This window comes from Micromys minutus (assembly GCF_963924665.1).
Source record: "Micromys minutus genome assembly, chromosome: 17".
Taxonomy (NCBI): Eukaryota; Metazoa; Chordata; class Mammalia; order Rodentia; family Muridae; genus Micromys; species Micromys minutus.
This window is the reverse complement of record NC_137952.1, coordinates 33,409,909-33,426,631: the sequence shown is the minus strand read 5'-3', so window position 1 is coordinate 33,426,631 and position 16,723 is coordinate 33,409,909. Positions and strand designations below refer to the sequence as shown.

At 42.1% G+C, this 16,723-nt stretch overlaps 1 protein-coding gene across 1 annotated transcript in view; it reads left to right on the top strand.

Moving 5' to 3' along the window:
* ATP8B4 (ATPase phospholipid transporting 8B4 (putative)) overlaps positions 1–16,723 on the top strand; it is a gene marked incomplete at both ends in the record, with an annotated part of 118,325 nt that overhangs the window by 71,052 nt on the left and 30,550 nt on the right. The window contains 2 exons of the mRNA XM_080930941.1: positions 85–183; positions 1,495–1,556. Of these exons, the coding sequence (XP_080787067.1) occupies positions 85–183; positions 1,495–1,556 (161 nt within the window). The remainder of the gene's footprint in view (positions 1–84; positions 184–1,494; positions 1,557–16,723) is intronic.

Here is a 16,723-nt window from a genome sequence, read left to right as displayed (position 1 = left end):
CTTTATACAATTAGTTGACAAAGTTTGGAAGGTGATGTGTTTCTAATTTAAAAAGTCTTAAACGGGCTGAAAATGTTGTTTCAGCTCATTCCAGAAATCTCTTCCCTGACGTGGTTTACCACCATTGTACCACTGGTCTTGGTGATCTCGATGACAGCCGTCAAGGATGCTACTGACGACTATGTGAGTATTCGTGCCTGAGAATGCTTGGCGTTTCCATTTTAATCGTATTTCTGCTGTTTTAGAACCAGAGACCTAGCCAGTGGGGCTAAAGAATGGTCAAGTGTGAGATGGAGAAAAAGGCTTGTAATTAACTTATGTGATGTTCCTTCACAGTTGCTGTATGTTTAATTTTTAATAAATCTATAATTTGGTATGAGCCATCTAAAATTGGCCACACACAAGTGTATAACGCACTTGCTTAATGTGGTATGTGTTTGTCCCCTAATGAAATGCTCAATGAATTTCAAGGTACGCATTGATACTATGACATCTGAGGTTGAAAAAGAGGAGAGCCTGACACAAGTATGATGTGTGTATATGTGTGTGTATGTGTATGTATATGTACATGCATGCAGGCATGCATGTATATATCCATGTATGTACATATATAAAAAGGGAAGTCACTTATTCTTATGATTATGTCTATGAACTAAAGCTTCCTGCCTCTGAAATCACACCTGTTCATCTGAGGGTGTGCACCAGCATGCTAAGATACCTGTGTGTCCCTGGGTTAGCTTATTGTCTCTAGGATACATGTGTCTCTAATTTGAACTCTTGTTATTGGACCTTGACAGTTCATACAAGAAACTCTTATCTGAATGGCTTCTACTTTCAGAGCCTAAAGGAAAGCTTCTAATATTTGGATTTCCCCTAGAGGTAGAAGACACTTACTTTGCCGGAGCTTACAATGCCCAGTCTGACCACTTGGTCACATGACATCTCGCCAAGTACAATTCAGTATTTCATTCTGACTTCTGTTTTAAGTGGGGGGTGTTGCATTATATCACTGTTAATAATTAGGATTTCTGAAGAACAAAATATAGGTTGTTAAGAGCAATACCTCAGCGTCTAGTAAACGCTCTGCCACAGCAAGTGCAGAGTTCACCTGTGACGGGGAGAACCTCCATTTCCTGGGGGAAGTTCTCAAAACCGGCGTAGGGTTTCTCCGGACCATGGGTCAAATGTCGTACTGTGTTGTTCTTAGGAGCAACTAGAAATGTGTAGGGATTAGAGTTATGGGTATAGTGTGCAGTTAAGTGCACACACAGAGAGAAGTTTCCGGTGGCTATGTGTGTGCCTGGATGAGACGTAGGAAGATGAACGCTGATTAGCCGTGCACGGAGCTCTGAAGTGTAAGCTGGGCTCATATTTGGACAGCAACGTTGTCCAAACAGATGAACTTGAAATATGCCCGATGTTGCTGTTAGGATCGACGAAGTGTGACTTAAGATGGTCTTTCTTAAACTTTGTTTTTTTTTTTTTTTTTTTCAGTTCCGTCACAAGAGTGATAATCAAGTCAATAACCGGCAGTCTGAAGTGCTTATCAATAGCAAGTAAGAATTCTGTTCCTGGGCTTCCTTACTTCCTTTCCTCCTTCTTTCCTTTCTTCCTTCCTTCATTCCTTCCTTCCTTCCTTCCTTCCTTCATTCCTTCCTTCTTTCCTTTTTTTTGTCTTTTACATTTTAAATTAGATACTCTCTGTATTTACATTTGAAATGTTATCCCCTTTGCCCACCCTGCTCTCATCCTCCCTCCCCCTCTACTTATTTTCAGGAAGGTACACTAGCTCCCAATCACCCTCTCCACCTCAGTGCCTTGGCTTCCCCTACATTGGGAAAACATGCCCTCACTGGACCAAAGGCCTCTTCTCACATTGATGCCAGACACTGCTATTCTCGGCTACATATGCAACTGGAGCCATGGGCCTTTCAATGCGTGCTCAATGGTTGGTGTTCTAGTCCATGGGAGCTGTGGAGGATTTGGTTGGTCAACATTGTTGTTCTTCCCATGAGGATACAACTACCTTCAGCTCCTTCATCATCTCCCAGCACCCTCATTTGGGTCCCTGTGCTCAGATTGATGGTTAGCTGCAAGCAGGCTCAGCTACACGACTCAAGCAGAGCCCTGGAGGAGGCACCCTATCTGGTTCCTGCCAGCAAGCACCTCCCAGCATCAGCTATAGTGCTTGGGCCCTGATGGCTGCACATGGGGTGGATCCCCAGGTGAGGCAGTCCCCGAACGATCCCCTCTTCAATTCCAGCTCTTCCACTTGATCCTGTAACTCCTCTGTGAGTGTTTTGTTCTCCCTTCTAAGAAGGACTGAGGCTTCCACATTTTGGCCTTCCTTCTTTTTGAGCTTCCTAAGGTCTGTGAATTGTTTCTTGGGTAGTCAGAGCTTTCTGGGGCTAGTATCTAATTATCAGTGACAGCATATCATGTGTATTCCTTTATGACTGGATTACCTCACTCAGGATACTCTCTAGTTCCATCCATTTTTCCTAGGTATTTCATAAAGTCATTGTTTCTAATAGCTGAGTAGTATTCTACTGTATAAATGTACCACACTTTCTGTATCCATTTCTCTGTTGAGGGACATCCGGGTTCTTTCCAGTTTCTGGCTATTATAAATAAGGCTCCTATGAACATGGTGGAGCATGTGTTCTTATTATATGTTGGAGCATCTTGGGGTATATGCCCAGGAGTGGAATAGCTATCCTTCAGGTAGTACTAGGTCCAATTTTCTGAGGAACTGCCAGACTGATTTCCAGAGTGGTTGTACCAGCTTATAACCCCACCAACAATGGAGGAGTGTTCCTCTTTCTCCACATCCTCGCCAGCATCTGATGTCATCTGAGTTTTTGATCTTAGCCATTCTGACTGGTGTGAGGTGGAATCTCAGGGTTGTTTTGATCTTCATTTCCCCAATGACAAGGGATGTTGAACATTTCTTTAGGTTCTTGGCCATTCAGTATTTCTCCATTGAGAATTTTTTGTTTAGCTCTGTACCCCATTTTTAAATAGGATTGCTTGATTCTCTGGAGTCTAATTTCTTGAGTTCTTTGTATATATTGGATATTAGCTCTCTATCAGATGTGGGATTGGTAAAGATCCTTTCCCAGTCTGTTGGCTGCCTTTTTGTTTTCTTGACAGTGTCCTTAGCCTTACAGAAACTTTGTAATTTCATGAGGTTCCAATTGTCGATTCTTGATCTTAAAGCATAGGCTATTAGTGTTCTGTTCAGGAAAATTTCCCCTGTGCCAATGTGTTCTAAGCTCTTCCCCACTTTCTCTTTTATAAGTTTCAGTGTACCTGGTTTTATGTCTTTGATTCACTTGCACTTGAGGTTTGTACAAATAGATAAGAAAGGATCAATTTGCTTTCTTCTGCATGCTGACTGCCAGTTGAACCAGCACCATTTGTTGAAGAGGCTGTTCTTTCTCCATTGAATGCTTTTAGTTCCTTTGTCAAAGATCAAGTGACTATAGGTATGAGGGTTCATTTCTGTCTTAAGTCTGTTAATATGGTATATTACATTCTTTTGATTTACTATGTTGGACCCATTTTGTATTCTTGGGATGAAATCATCTGCTTATGATGAATATTCTTCTTAATATGATGTTGAATTCGGTTTAAGAGCATTTTGCTGAGGGTCCTGTCCATGAGAGGGATTGGTCTACAGTTTTCTTTCTTTGTCTGGTTCTGGCATCAGAGTTATAAATTGCTTATAGGATGCATTTGGTTGTGTTCCTTCCCTATTCTATAGGAATGCTTGAGAAGTTTTAGTATTAAATCTTTCTTGAAACTTTTGTAGAATTCATCAGCAAATCCATATAACCCTATGAATGATGGCATCATGGGGCCCAGTCTTACGCAGGTCTTGTGCAGACAAAGACCACTACAGGGAGGTCATGTGTGCAGTGGCTGTGTCACTTCCAGCAGACATCTTTGTGCCGACATTTTCCCTGTCCCCTGGCTCTGGCATTCTTTCTGCCCTCCCCTTCTGTAACATTCCCTGACAGGCTCTTACACTTTATAGTTGAGAATCTGCAACAACAACAAAAACCCAAACACTTCCCAGTGTTAGCATGACAGCTGCCGGTACACATTGAGTATGTGTCTCTGTGTCTTCTAAATGGAAGAGTGGGACTTGATCTATGGGAGAATGGATGCTCCCTACACTGAGCTATGACATTTTACTTTGACTGAAATGGAGACTTTTGGTTTGCACAAGGGAGAAGATACTCCGAGTACTTTCATCTCCAGCCTTCTAGATTGCTTGTACATCATGGTCATACCATTGTGATCATGTATGATTCCATATAATCACACCATTGTGATCACATATGATTACATATGGGCACACCATTGTGATAACATAGCAGGTAAAAACCTCTTGCATCTTTTAAAGAAGAACTTGAGGAGAAGAACCTGGTTTTCAAATGCAATTTCAATGAGACATTCTTTCATGGACTTAACAATGAATTAGGAAGTAAAGTAACAGCAATAGTTTGAAGTGCTATTCGGATTCAGTGAAAGTATAAAAATAAAATTAATCTTTCCCTTATGTTGCCACTTCACAATAAAAATATTTCAAAAACTTTCACTTTCAAAAAATTAATTGCATTTTAAGAAAATCTTGGCTAGGCCATTTCTTGGGCAGTTTCTGTTTGCTAGCTTTGCAGACAGGATTTGCTTGCCAAAGGGCTGACTTCTGTTCACAAGCTGCAACGTTATAACAATTTTCCATCATAACCAATGGCTATGCTGCACAGATAGAATTTTTAAGGGTTGAGTTTCTAAAGGGTAACTATTTCTCCAAATGAGGTGCATCTTGATATAATAGGGTGTTGTAACACTTTCAAAAGTCTGCACATGAAATTTTTAGTAGCAGTCTTATTTTCTTTTAAGGTTTATGTAACACTGAGAACCGTTAAAGTTCCTTTAAAGAGCCTCTCACACAATACTGACCCCAGCTTTGTAGAGGAGGTTGGCCCTACACACCCCTCAGGAAACAGTGTGGGAACCCAGTTCTTCCCCACCTCTGAGTTGTCCTCTGGCCTAAGTGTGTTCACTCTCCCCAGTCCTTCAGTGTCTGGTGCCCAGTGTGGCTGGCTCCATTGTCTTTTCTCGGCATCTGGGGCTCATCATGTGAGCCTCCCCTTTGCCATTCGGTACACCTCGAATCTTTCTTGGCTTTTGTTGGGTCCCATTGCTGTTGTGACCAGTTCTCTTATTATAGACAATGGGAGTCACACATGCAGCTGGCCCCACCGTACTCTCTAAAATTTGGGTTGTTTTCTCTTTTACAAAAAGTAATAGATCGAGGGTTCAGAATCCCCTTTGAAACCCCAAGCCCAAACTCTTGGGGATGTGAGAATATTAACTTTGGAAATGTGGTTTGGTTTCAGTCCAAGCTCAAAGGTTGTCTATACTGAAATAATGTTTTGATAGTATTTGGCTGATTATTCATTCGAATAAAACTTTCTTCACTAAAAGTTTCTACTGTTGGATTATCTGCCTTCAGTTTTCTAAGATCTGCTTAATGGGTTTATTTTCTCCATGAATTTTAAATTATTATTAAATATAAATATATGACTGGTCTATTTTGGATATAAACGTTAGAAAATTAAGATTATGGATAAAATACGGAAGTTATTCTTGACCTTGCTTCCCAGATCCATGTTAAGTTATATTTGATGCATTCTTTTGTTCTTTCTGTCTCCCTTGTCTTTGCTTTTTCTGTCTATTCCTCTTGCAATGTTCTTTGCAGATCCGATTGTGATTGCACTATGTTCTACCATGCTGGTAGCCTCTCTACTCCCAACCTACAGAACCCATGGTCTCATTTGGAGTGAAATTGTTTATTTTTGCAGGTATAGTTTAGATGTTGAGATAAGATGGATCAGGGTATGTTCTAGACTCTACTAGAAGTGTCTTGAGATAGAGAAAAGAGGGCAGTATGGAGGAGGAGGGGGAGGGGGAGGGTGGAGGACAAAAAAGGAGGAGTGGAGGGGGAGGAGGAAGAGGAAGAGGATGAGGAGGAGGCGGTGGCAAGCATTTGAGCTATTTAGCCCCACAGGAAGGACCTCAAGGGTCACAGGGAAAGCAGACACACCCTCCCCTATTTCCCTGAGGAATTCCATTCCTTCAGACACCCTGCTAGTAGAAAGAAGAACATTCTGCTCCTTTAAGCCACATATTCGGGGTGATTTGTTACCACAGTCTAGAGAATACCTAAAGCAGGCTAGTGACTTCTAAATTAGATGTAAAGACAAAAGAAGCCTGCACATGTCCTTGCTGATGAGATGACTCGCAGGGGCAACGACCAGTTTCTACAGTAAGGACGTGCGGGAGATCCCAGGAGTGGGGGCTGAACATTGCGGGAGGAACGAAACGGACTGCAAACAGTGGAGGAAGAATGGTGCGCCATGCCGGACAGGCGAACTTACCAGGCTGGCTGGCTCTAGACGCTGGCATGGAGGGAAGGGATGGCCCACGGGGCCTGCACAGACCTTACCCTCCTAGCAAGGCTTTCTGAATTGGCCAGTTGGCCGTTTGTGTTCGCCCCTGGCACCATCTGGTGTCCTTGTCCCTCCCAGGCATGTGTGTTCAGATTGGCCTCTCCTTCACTCTGCTAAATTTAAGGCTTCATTTCAAATCAAATGCTCTCCTGGCGGGCTGCCTGAGGAGTCACATGTGGAGCGCTGAGACACACAGGCAGGGGGATGAGGTCCTTGCTTTGGGAGAGGGGGTCTGGAAACCATATGAACTGTAAATAGTTTTAGAATATAAAAAATATTAAGTTTTCTGCCAGAAGGAAAGAATTGTCCCCAACTCCCCCTTTCTAGACTTGGTTATTAAGTGTCTGTTGGAAATTACTGGCCCTGATCACACAGTCTGTTTACTGTCTCTATCAGCCGTCCACGCCCGTCAACTCTTCAAACACTTGTGATGTAGAATTTCGGTCTGGATCACGGAGCCCGGACTTAAACTGCTACGTTCCTGATTTCGGAAGGAAGTTTGCTTTCTTTCATGTATGTTTTTTTCCCCCACTGAAAGTTTAGTAAAACAAATAGTATAATATCTGCTTAAATATATAAGAAAAAAAAACCAAAACAAATTAAAAATAGAAAAAGGGGCATGCGTTCTTCTTTCCTGAGCCTCGGGAGACTTCTGGTTCCAGGGACAGCTCAGTGAGCATTCATTTTGCTTTTACACCCAAGCCTTCATTACAGAAGGAATTTTCAAAGGCTTTTAATTTTCCTTGTGTGTTAATTCGTGTGGTTGAGGGGCTGCCCCTCTTTCTGCTCTCTGGCAGGGACACCGTTTCTGTCTGTCTTAGAGAGTAGCTGCTTCTTCTTTGTCCTTCTCTTTCTTCTTCCTTTCTCTCCAGACTGCACTGCGTCTCCTGAACCTCGTTTTCAGGACCTTAGAGTTGAGAGACAATGGAGGACAGGAAAATAGTATTCAGCAATCATGGTAGAGAACTTTTGAGAACCGTGGATATTTAAAGCTGCAGACTCAATGGTTTTTGTTTTTCTTTTACATTTTATTTACTCTGTTCATTTTTTTAATTTCTAGACATTAAAATATAATTGCATCATTGCATAATTTCCCCCTTCCTGTTCCTCCCTCTAATCCCTCCATGTACCCACCTACTCTCTCTCAAAGTTATGGCCTCTTTTTTTAAATTGACTTTAGTTTTAATATATTTTATTTTTTAACTATTTTAAATTTTCTTTAATTTAAGTGTGATACATATCACATATGTAAATATATAAAAAACATTTATTTCTCTCTTTATATATATATATAAAACATATAAATACAATCTGCTCAGTGCATATAATGTTACTTTTATGTATATCATTTTGGGACTATCTAGTGTTGGATAGCCAGTAGGGAGACTCTTCCCTGGGAAAGACTTTCTCCTGCTGTCAGAATTTCTTAGCTGCCTATAGTCCCTTGTCTAGGGTTGGGGCCCATGATATTTCCCCCTTCCATGTTACCATGTTGGCCTCGTCCCTGTTTAGGTGGCGTGGTGTTGAGGCTTCATGATGTAGCTTCCACGACATTTTTAGGAGACACAATCTCACAGCGGACTTCCTGTTCCTCTGGTTGTTAGAGTCTTTCCGGCCCATCTTCAGCCTTGTTCCCTGAGCCTTAGGTGGGGGAAGTTGTACTGGAGATGTGTCCACTGGGACTGGGCTCTACAACTCTGCATTTTCATTGGTTCTGGTTTTCTGTATTGGTCTTTATCTGTTACAAAAAGTCTTTCCCTTGATGGGGGAGCTACACTGTGGGTATAAGGACAGATATTTAGAATATAGCTGAGGATTATGCTGGCTTAGTAAGGTGGTGCTTCTCAGTTGGGGCAGGCACACACAGTCACTTGCTTCCAGCATTTTGGGCAACTGTTTCTTCTTTTTTTATTTAATGGTCTCTGTAGCAAAGAGAAGCCTCTTTAAGGAAGGGCTGAGGCATTATTTAGAACATATTATTGAATTTATTTCAGGAATTTTATGTAAACTCACTCTCCTCTCTGAACTGATGAATGTAGTTTTCCAACAGCATTGCCATGACCGAGTATTAGCTTCTTAAAACTCTGGCTGTTAAGTGTGGAGATCTGCCTTACACACCCAATTTCTAGTGATGGTGTTTTCGAACATATTAATTAGCTGTTTTAAATTTTTTTGTGTGTGTGACTTTCCTATTTATACTCATCATTTACTGGCTTGTATTTCTTTCTGTTCTGCTAGGAAGTATATTTTAAATATTGTCTTCTAAAAGAATTCCTTCAGTGGGAAGCAATGTACATTAGGATATCAGCCTGGGATTTCTGCTGGCTTAGTGTGAGGTTTGGCTGACACTTCTCAGGCATATTCCTCCCCATTACCTTCCCACAAAATAGTACAGCTCAAATACAGTCCTATGGCAAAACATTCCCACCCTGTCTTTGCCACTGAAAGCCTCTGACTGGTGTCTTTCTCAGATCAGCTGTGGCTGCACCAGACACTGGCCTTTACATCACTGCCGTGTGTTCTTTCTCCCCAGTTCTTCCATCCCTGGGGACTCGTCTGGTGACAGTCTATCTAGGCAGATAGAATGGTCACTAGAGGTCTTTTGGGCTGCTGTGGCAATGGCCAATGCCGCCACAGCTCACACGAACATCTTTCTGGGAGTCAGTCTTCTTTAGCATCCTTTCTTTGTCAGCCTCTTCAGAGCTGACTGATACTACGCTGGGTTTCTTCTCCCTTGCTGGGGTCAACTTGGACAATAGTGAGCGCTCTGTAATTGTGAGATTCAGTAAAATGCACTTACGCTTTTCAGCTAGCATTCCAAGGCTATCCCAGAGGCACAGGAGACTGAAAAGAACGAAGGATGCGAGCCATGTCGTAGGTGATGCAGCTTGACTCTCTGCAGTGCATTCTTTATATAAAACCCACACTATGGTTTACTGTATGTGGACCATACAGTACACAGGATGAGTGACTACATACATAACTACTTCACTCAAATCTCCACTTAGCAGACATCTCCCAAACTCACAGCATGCCAGGTGTGGTTCCACATGTTAAGAATACATACAGAAACAAGCAGCTGGACACAGTGGGGGAAGACAGTTGTTTAAATAAACACTGTGATTTCATGTTTCCTATGCCCCAGTGGGTGGCTCCACACCCATGCACAGGTGCTCAGCACCGATTGGATTTGAGGCCCTCATCATTGGGGTCAAATGCCCTGGGTGGGGGCTGGAGGCAGATCATTATTAGTACAGGTGAGTGAAACAGCCTCCTGATGGAAGTAGGATTTGCCCTAGGTTGGAAATGAGCTGTGTGATGATAAAATCTCTATCAAGGTTGGGGTACTGTGATAAGAGGAATTCTGAGGAACAAACAAAAGCCAGCTATCGTTCTTATATTTTTAGTCAGGGTCTCAGTCTACAGGCCAGGCTGATCTTAAGTTCACTATGTAACTTAGGCTGGACTCAAACTTGTGGTTATCCTCCAGCTTCAGTACCCCAAGGGGGCGGCATCACAGGCAACTGTGCTCAGTCAAGAGCTAAGTCTCATGGGTAAGAGCAAAGAAGGCCAATTTCAGTTTTACAAGTCAGGAGAGGCCATGGAGGCTTTTCCCAGGAAAATTTCAGGGATAACACAGAAAATTCTCTGGTTGCCGCATAGAAACTGGACACAAAAGGGAGACAAGTCATGGTCGATGTCAATGCCATAGACTTTGGTTACATCAGTGAAGGCGTAAGCATAGTGGATTTGTTTGTCTGTCTGTCTGTCTGTCTATCTATTATTTATTATTGATATATCATTTATGCATCATCTATTTACCTATCATCTTTCTATATATATATATTAATCACCTATTTATATATGTTTCAAAAACCAATCAATAAATTTATCAATTATCTATTTATGTATATTTAATTTACCTATCAGTCAACTGTACCTATCAATTATCTATCTCTCGATCACCACCATCATCATCACCTTATCTATTTTCTTTGTTGGGTTTTCAGACACACAGGCACATAAATAGAATAGTACAATGAATCTTCACCTATATATTACCTCCTGAGAGCTGTCATCAGCTTCTTGATATTTTTGTGTTTATGGTCACATTTTATGGTGTTGAATGATTTAATTATGTGTGTGTGTGTGTGTTTGTGTGTGTGTGAATGAGTATATACATATGTATGTGTTTATGTGTGTATGGGGTCAGAAAAGGGCATCGAATCTCTCAGCAATGTAGTTAGAGACCTTTAAAATATATTTGTTTTTATTGAAATATTTTTTATTTAAAATATTTAAAAATTATGTTTACCCATAATACTATATACTTAACAAACTAGCATTACTTCCATATATCATCTACTACTCACGCTTTCAGATATGTTTTGAAGGTAATAATGGAAGAATACAGTTCTTTATTGGATGTGTGTGAGCATCCAGTGTGTGTTCAGGAGTTCATAGCTCTTTGCTGAAGCCCCAAGATGAGGAACAAGGGAAAACAGGCTGTGGTGGTGTTAGTGGATGCTTCATTATTTTTTCTCAATCCAGAGGTCTGTTGAGAAATTCATTCATTCTGTAGAGGTGGAGAATGTGGAAAGTTACTTAAGGGTCAGAGCCAAATATGAAGTGGGGAGCATCCGAGCACCAACAGTGAGGGAGTCCGAGGTTGGAAGAAGACAGGAAGAGAGGGGACAACTAAGGATCTGCGTGTGTGTTAGCTCTCTATTGTGGGACAGAATACGTGGGAAAATAAAATTAAAAGGCCGAGGGTTATTTCAGTCTATGGTCAGTTGACACCATTGTTTTGGGGCCTGGGGTGAGGCTGAGACAATTTTGACAGGAGCATGGGCAGAATGAGGCTGTTCACTACGTCACTGAGAAGCAAAAGTACGGCAAGGGTTATGGGTCTGGATCCTAATCACCTTCTCAGGATACTCCCTCAGTGGCCAAACTTACTCTTCTAAGATCCCATGATTTAAAAGTTTCCTCATCTCTCAGTGGTACCAGAGGCTGTGAGCAACTCGTTAACGGTGGGTCTTTGGTGGCTACTTCTAAACCACAGCAAAATAGCTAATAAATAAAATATAGCCACATGGACCTACTGTTCTGGATTTGGAGCAGCAACAGTGAACAAGGAAGGGCAATCAACTGTGATGAGTAAGATAGAACATGGGAAGTGATCACAGAATCACAAGTCACTAACGAGTCTGTAATTGGTCTGGGGACACATTCCTGATGGGAGAAAACCCAGGCGGCCAGCAAGTACAGAGAGGGAGCACAAATGGTCCCTTCAAAGACTTGAGATAGAAATCAGCTTCTTGTCCTTATGATGAAGTGCCTCGTAATAATAAAAACAGTCACTGCTATTAGTTAATGGTTGGTTAGTGGCTACGTTCAAGTTCGAGTGTATGTTTTGTGATCCTGCAACATGCACACTTTTTAGTATTTAACATCATTTCTGTCATAAGTAGGAAGCCAGTATTTTAGCCTTGAAAAGTTTAAAAACAAACAAACAAACAAACAAACAAAAAAATCCAGCTTCTAATCCATGCTAAACAGAATTGTCTATTCTCAGGTATCAAGATGGCCCCTGTGCGTTTCTCTCCACAGAGTCCTTTAGTGAAGCTTTCTAGTTTTTGTTTAAATGATTCCCCATGACTTGTCCATACATTGGAAACATGCGCTTGAACTCTGTTTCTTCTCATAACAGAGGTGCTGGGGATACAAAGCGGATGGTCTGATGGGAGGGTGCATTATCTAATGATCAAGAGCGATGTGATTTATCTCGGCGCTGAGAGAAGTCCAAGTGACGTAATGGTTGAAGCCTCGGGGAAAGAGATATTTTACTTATGACCATAAGTAAATCCTGATTGAAGCCATGGTTCTGAGAAGACAAGTCTAGAGGGATCAGAGTAATAAAGTCCAGGCATATACTTTCCCGATGAGCTCACTGTACAAGGGGGGAAGCTTGGAATATCTCGAGGACTAAAAGTTAATATATCCTTTATTACACAATCCCTCGGCCCTATCAATTTTTCTCACTGGACTATTGATGATAAATATGTGGCAAACACTTTAATAGTGAAGTCATTTTTTTTTTCTTGAAAGTGCAGGTACTCTCCATTGGGGGCTGGAAGAATATTCATGCGTTCCAGGTATTAGAGGACAAAGATGATTTACTTGTGTCTAAGAACCAGATTCATATTTCCCACTATTTTCCAGGTTCTTTGGTGAATGTAGCTTGTACTAATGGCCCTTATTGTCATGATACTCAGCATGGTGTCTGGCTTACAGGGATTATTCTGGCCATAGAAGGGTGGTCTTGAATTCTTTAATGGGGGGATGACATGTTGTCCGTGTGGTCACTACTCAAGAATTTCACCCACATGTTATCCTGTTTCCAAGGAAACAACAGGAGAGGCATCACAGTTTATTTTAAAGTGAATTAATTTTTTCCCCTTAGAAACTAGTTAGAACTAAATCCGACTGCAGAGCTAAGGAGGGACCGAGCTCATCATCTCTTACCTTTACTTAGGCTTTGTGTTGAGAAATTAGGAGTGTTGTTTGCAGAAACATTAGGGTTTTCAGAGCAGAGCCAACTGTATCGAACCACCAAAAGGTGCTTTGTGTCATCACTGCTGGGATTTCACAGTTCCACTTAACATTAAAATGATAAGATATGATCTTCAGTAGCCATTTGCTAGTCTGGTGGCTTAATATCAGAGGCAATAGAAAATGCAGGGTGGGTCCTTTATCCTGGAATTCAAGATTCAGAGCTCTTCCCTGAGAGATGTGTCAACCAACTTCTTGTAAGCTGATGCCTGTGGCTGTTCTGGTGAAGGATTCTGAAGGGCTCTGCTTTCTGTGGTCCGTCTAGGCCATTTCCCTCAGTTCGACTGCACCCAAGCACGGACAATAATATCCCTGTGGAATGATTTTGAATTCCTTATGGCCTCATTATGGATAAACTGAGGGGGCTCTGGAAAGATTGATTCAGAGAAGTTTCTTTTGTCTAACATTCAGTAGCTTTATTGTTCAGGCAGAACTATAAGGGAAGGGACCAGCTTGCTTCCAAATAAAGTAAGGTTCGATATTGTCCGTACGATTCTGCCTCTGGATGATACACAGTAGGACTCACGAACCAGGCAGAACATTCACATGACTCTTCTCAGCACTGTGTTAAACCATCTACACTATAGCACTACAACTTTTCTTTTCTCTGCTTTTCTTTCCCTCTGTCCTCAGTAAACACAGTGGGAAAGCTCTTCAGCTGCCTACTGTGGCCCTCTTGTGTGATTTTTTTTTTTTTTGGCCACCATGTGGCGTTTTGTTAAGAAAAGGGGACAAAGAGGAGGGATACATCTCCATTCTCCAAAAGATGTAGATTCCAAAAAATATGAGTATTATGTTCATTCTCAGCATAACGAGATCCTGTTCATCAGTATAAATATTAGAAGCTTGAGGCCAAACGATCCATTTTATTCTAGCTCAGTTCTGACAGTGCTGGGGTTGAAATGAACCAGAGCCTTCTGCTGTTTAGTGAGCGTCTATGTCAGGAGACCAGGACAGCATGCTATCTTTGGGCCAGCTGGTGTTAAATACTGGGACTGTGAACCATTGCTTTGCTTAAATTGTTCCAGCTCCTCAGGGCCCTCTCTCTTTTTAAGCTGGTAGGATATACTTAACATCGAAAGAAAAGAAAAAACAATGGATGCAGATTTATTTTTATTTTTTTAAAAATTTATTTATTTTATTTATATTAGTACACGGTAGCAGTCAGTCACACCAGAAAAGGGCATTGGACAGATGGCTGTGAGCCACCATGTGGTTGCTGGGAATTGAACTTAGTACCTCTGGAAGAGCAGTCAGTGCTCTTAACCACTGAGCCATCTCTCCAGCCCTAGATGCAGATTTATTAATGGTATGAATCTTATAGTCAGACATTGAAGCCTTGTCACTTACATGTAACCCAAAGAAAGCTTTCTTAGGGCTGGAGAGATGGCCCAGGCATTAAGAGCTCTGGCTGCTCTTCTAGAGGACCTGGGTTTAGTTTGCAGGACCTATGTGATGACTCACAGCCACCTGTAACTCCAGTTCCAGGGGTTCCAGTGCCCTTCTCTGGTCTCCTTGGGCATTGTACACATGTGGTACATAGGTATACATGGCAGCATGAACACCTATAAACATAAAATAAACAAATCTAAGTAAGTGATTCATTATTTTTTTGCAACAAATTGGCCTATAAATGTCAACTTATGAAATAACGAGAAACCAAGCTGTTTGACTGAGTACAGGATGGATATGAAGCACCGCCTTCTTTTTGGTTCTCCTGAGTTTCCATTCACCAGTAGCAATTACTCAAGCATCGCTGGAATGCCTTCATGGAGGTTTTCAAGGCTTGAGTGATGGTTAGTTCTTATTAAATTAGTAAAACTAGCATCACCTGGAAGAAGGGAATCACAGTTGAACTGCTTTCATCTGACCGGCCTGTGGGTGAGTCTTTGGGAGCATCTTATTGATTAATGATTGATATAGGGGGGTCTATCCCACTGTGAGCAGTGCCATCTCTAGACAGGTGGTCTGGGTTCTATAAGAAAGCAGGCTGAGCAGGTGATGGGGGTCAAGCCAGTACCAGCATTCTTCCAGTGGTCTCTGCTTTAGTTCGAGCCCTTAGGAAAGGACAGTTACCTGGAAGTGTAAGATAAAACAAACCCCTTTTCCCCAAGTTTTTGGTCATGGTGTTTATCATAGCAACAGAATCAAATGGGAAGTATTTTAAGATATGTGTTTCTTCATAAAACTCTGACTCCATCCCTGTCTTACTTTGTAAGGGTTATGCTCTCTTCTTGTTAGGGTTCTGCGGCTTATTTGGCAGAAGTGTCTGTGAGTTCATGCTGTAGGCTATTTCAGAGACAGCTGGGTGAGGCTGTGCTCTCAGGGTCGGGGGGTGGGAGGTAGCACTTTCAATTTTCTATAGATCCTTTCAGAAGGTAGACCATAGAAGTAGGAGGTATAGAATTTAAAACCAAAACTTAAGGTAGTCCTAGCTTTCTGTACTGGCTGGTTTTGTGTCAACTTGACACAAGCTGGAGTTAGTCACAGAGAAAGGAGTCTCAATTGTGGAAATGCCTCCATGGGATCCAGCTGTAAGGCATTTTCTCAACTAGTGATCAAGGAGGGAGGGCCCAGCCCATTGTGGGTGGTGCCATCCCTGGGCAGGTAGACCTGGGTTCTATAAGAAAGCAAGCTGAGCAAGCCAGGGGGAGCAAGTCAGTAAGTAACATCCCTCCATGGCCTCTGCATCAGCTCCTGCTTCCTGACCTGCTTGAGGTCCAGCCCTGACTTCCTTTGGTGACGAACAGTAATGTGGAAGTGTAAGCTGAATAAACCCTTTCCTCCCCAACTTGCTTCTTGGTCATGATGCTTTGTGCAGGAATAGAAACCCCGACTGAGACTTTCAATAGGGACTTCAGAACATTTCAGTAGCAATGTAATTACCATAAGCTACAGAAGTCCTTCTCCACTCTATCCAATCTCCAATAATATTCCGAGAGACGTCACTGATGCCACAAGGGAGAAACAGCAACACCCGGGACCTTAAAGAGAAAGACAAGCGTGGCTCACGAGGCTTCCTGTTTTCTCAGCCCACGGGGCTAGAAAGAATACTGCAAAGCATGGTACTGAAAAAATGATCACATTTTGGCCAGAGATTAAAAAAACAACACTGCAGCTGAGAAACTTCCAGAACAACATGTACTTGGATCCGCATTAAAGAACAACTCTTTGAGCTTTTTAGCCAAATGACCCAGCAGGGTTGATAGTGTGAGGCACATTTCACAGTTGTATAAATATTTAAACCTATTTCTCAGCCTAGAAAGCAAGTAGATCAGGCTAGTTTTGAAAAGCCGCACATATGAATTCACCTGGCTGCCTTGCCTGACCGGGGACACCTATCTTGTTCTAGAAGTCTTTGCTTCAGAGGAGGGACTGCTAAGAAGCAGAAAGAGAGCTGGTTTATATTTCAAGGAGTTTCTGAAGGAGGAGGATCCGATGTCACAGTATCCAGCTGCAGGTGGTCTGTTTCTGCAAGGCCTGTCTGGCTCTGGGCAACCCTGACTCATTTGTAACCCCGGGACTAGATCCAATGAGCACAGTCACCTTTCATCCCAACCCTTTCTGAACTTGGTGTAGAGCGG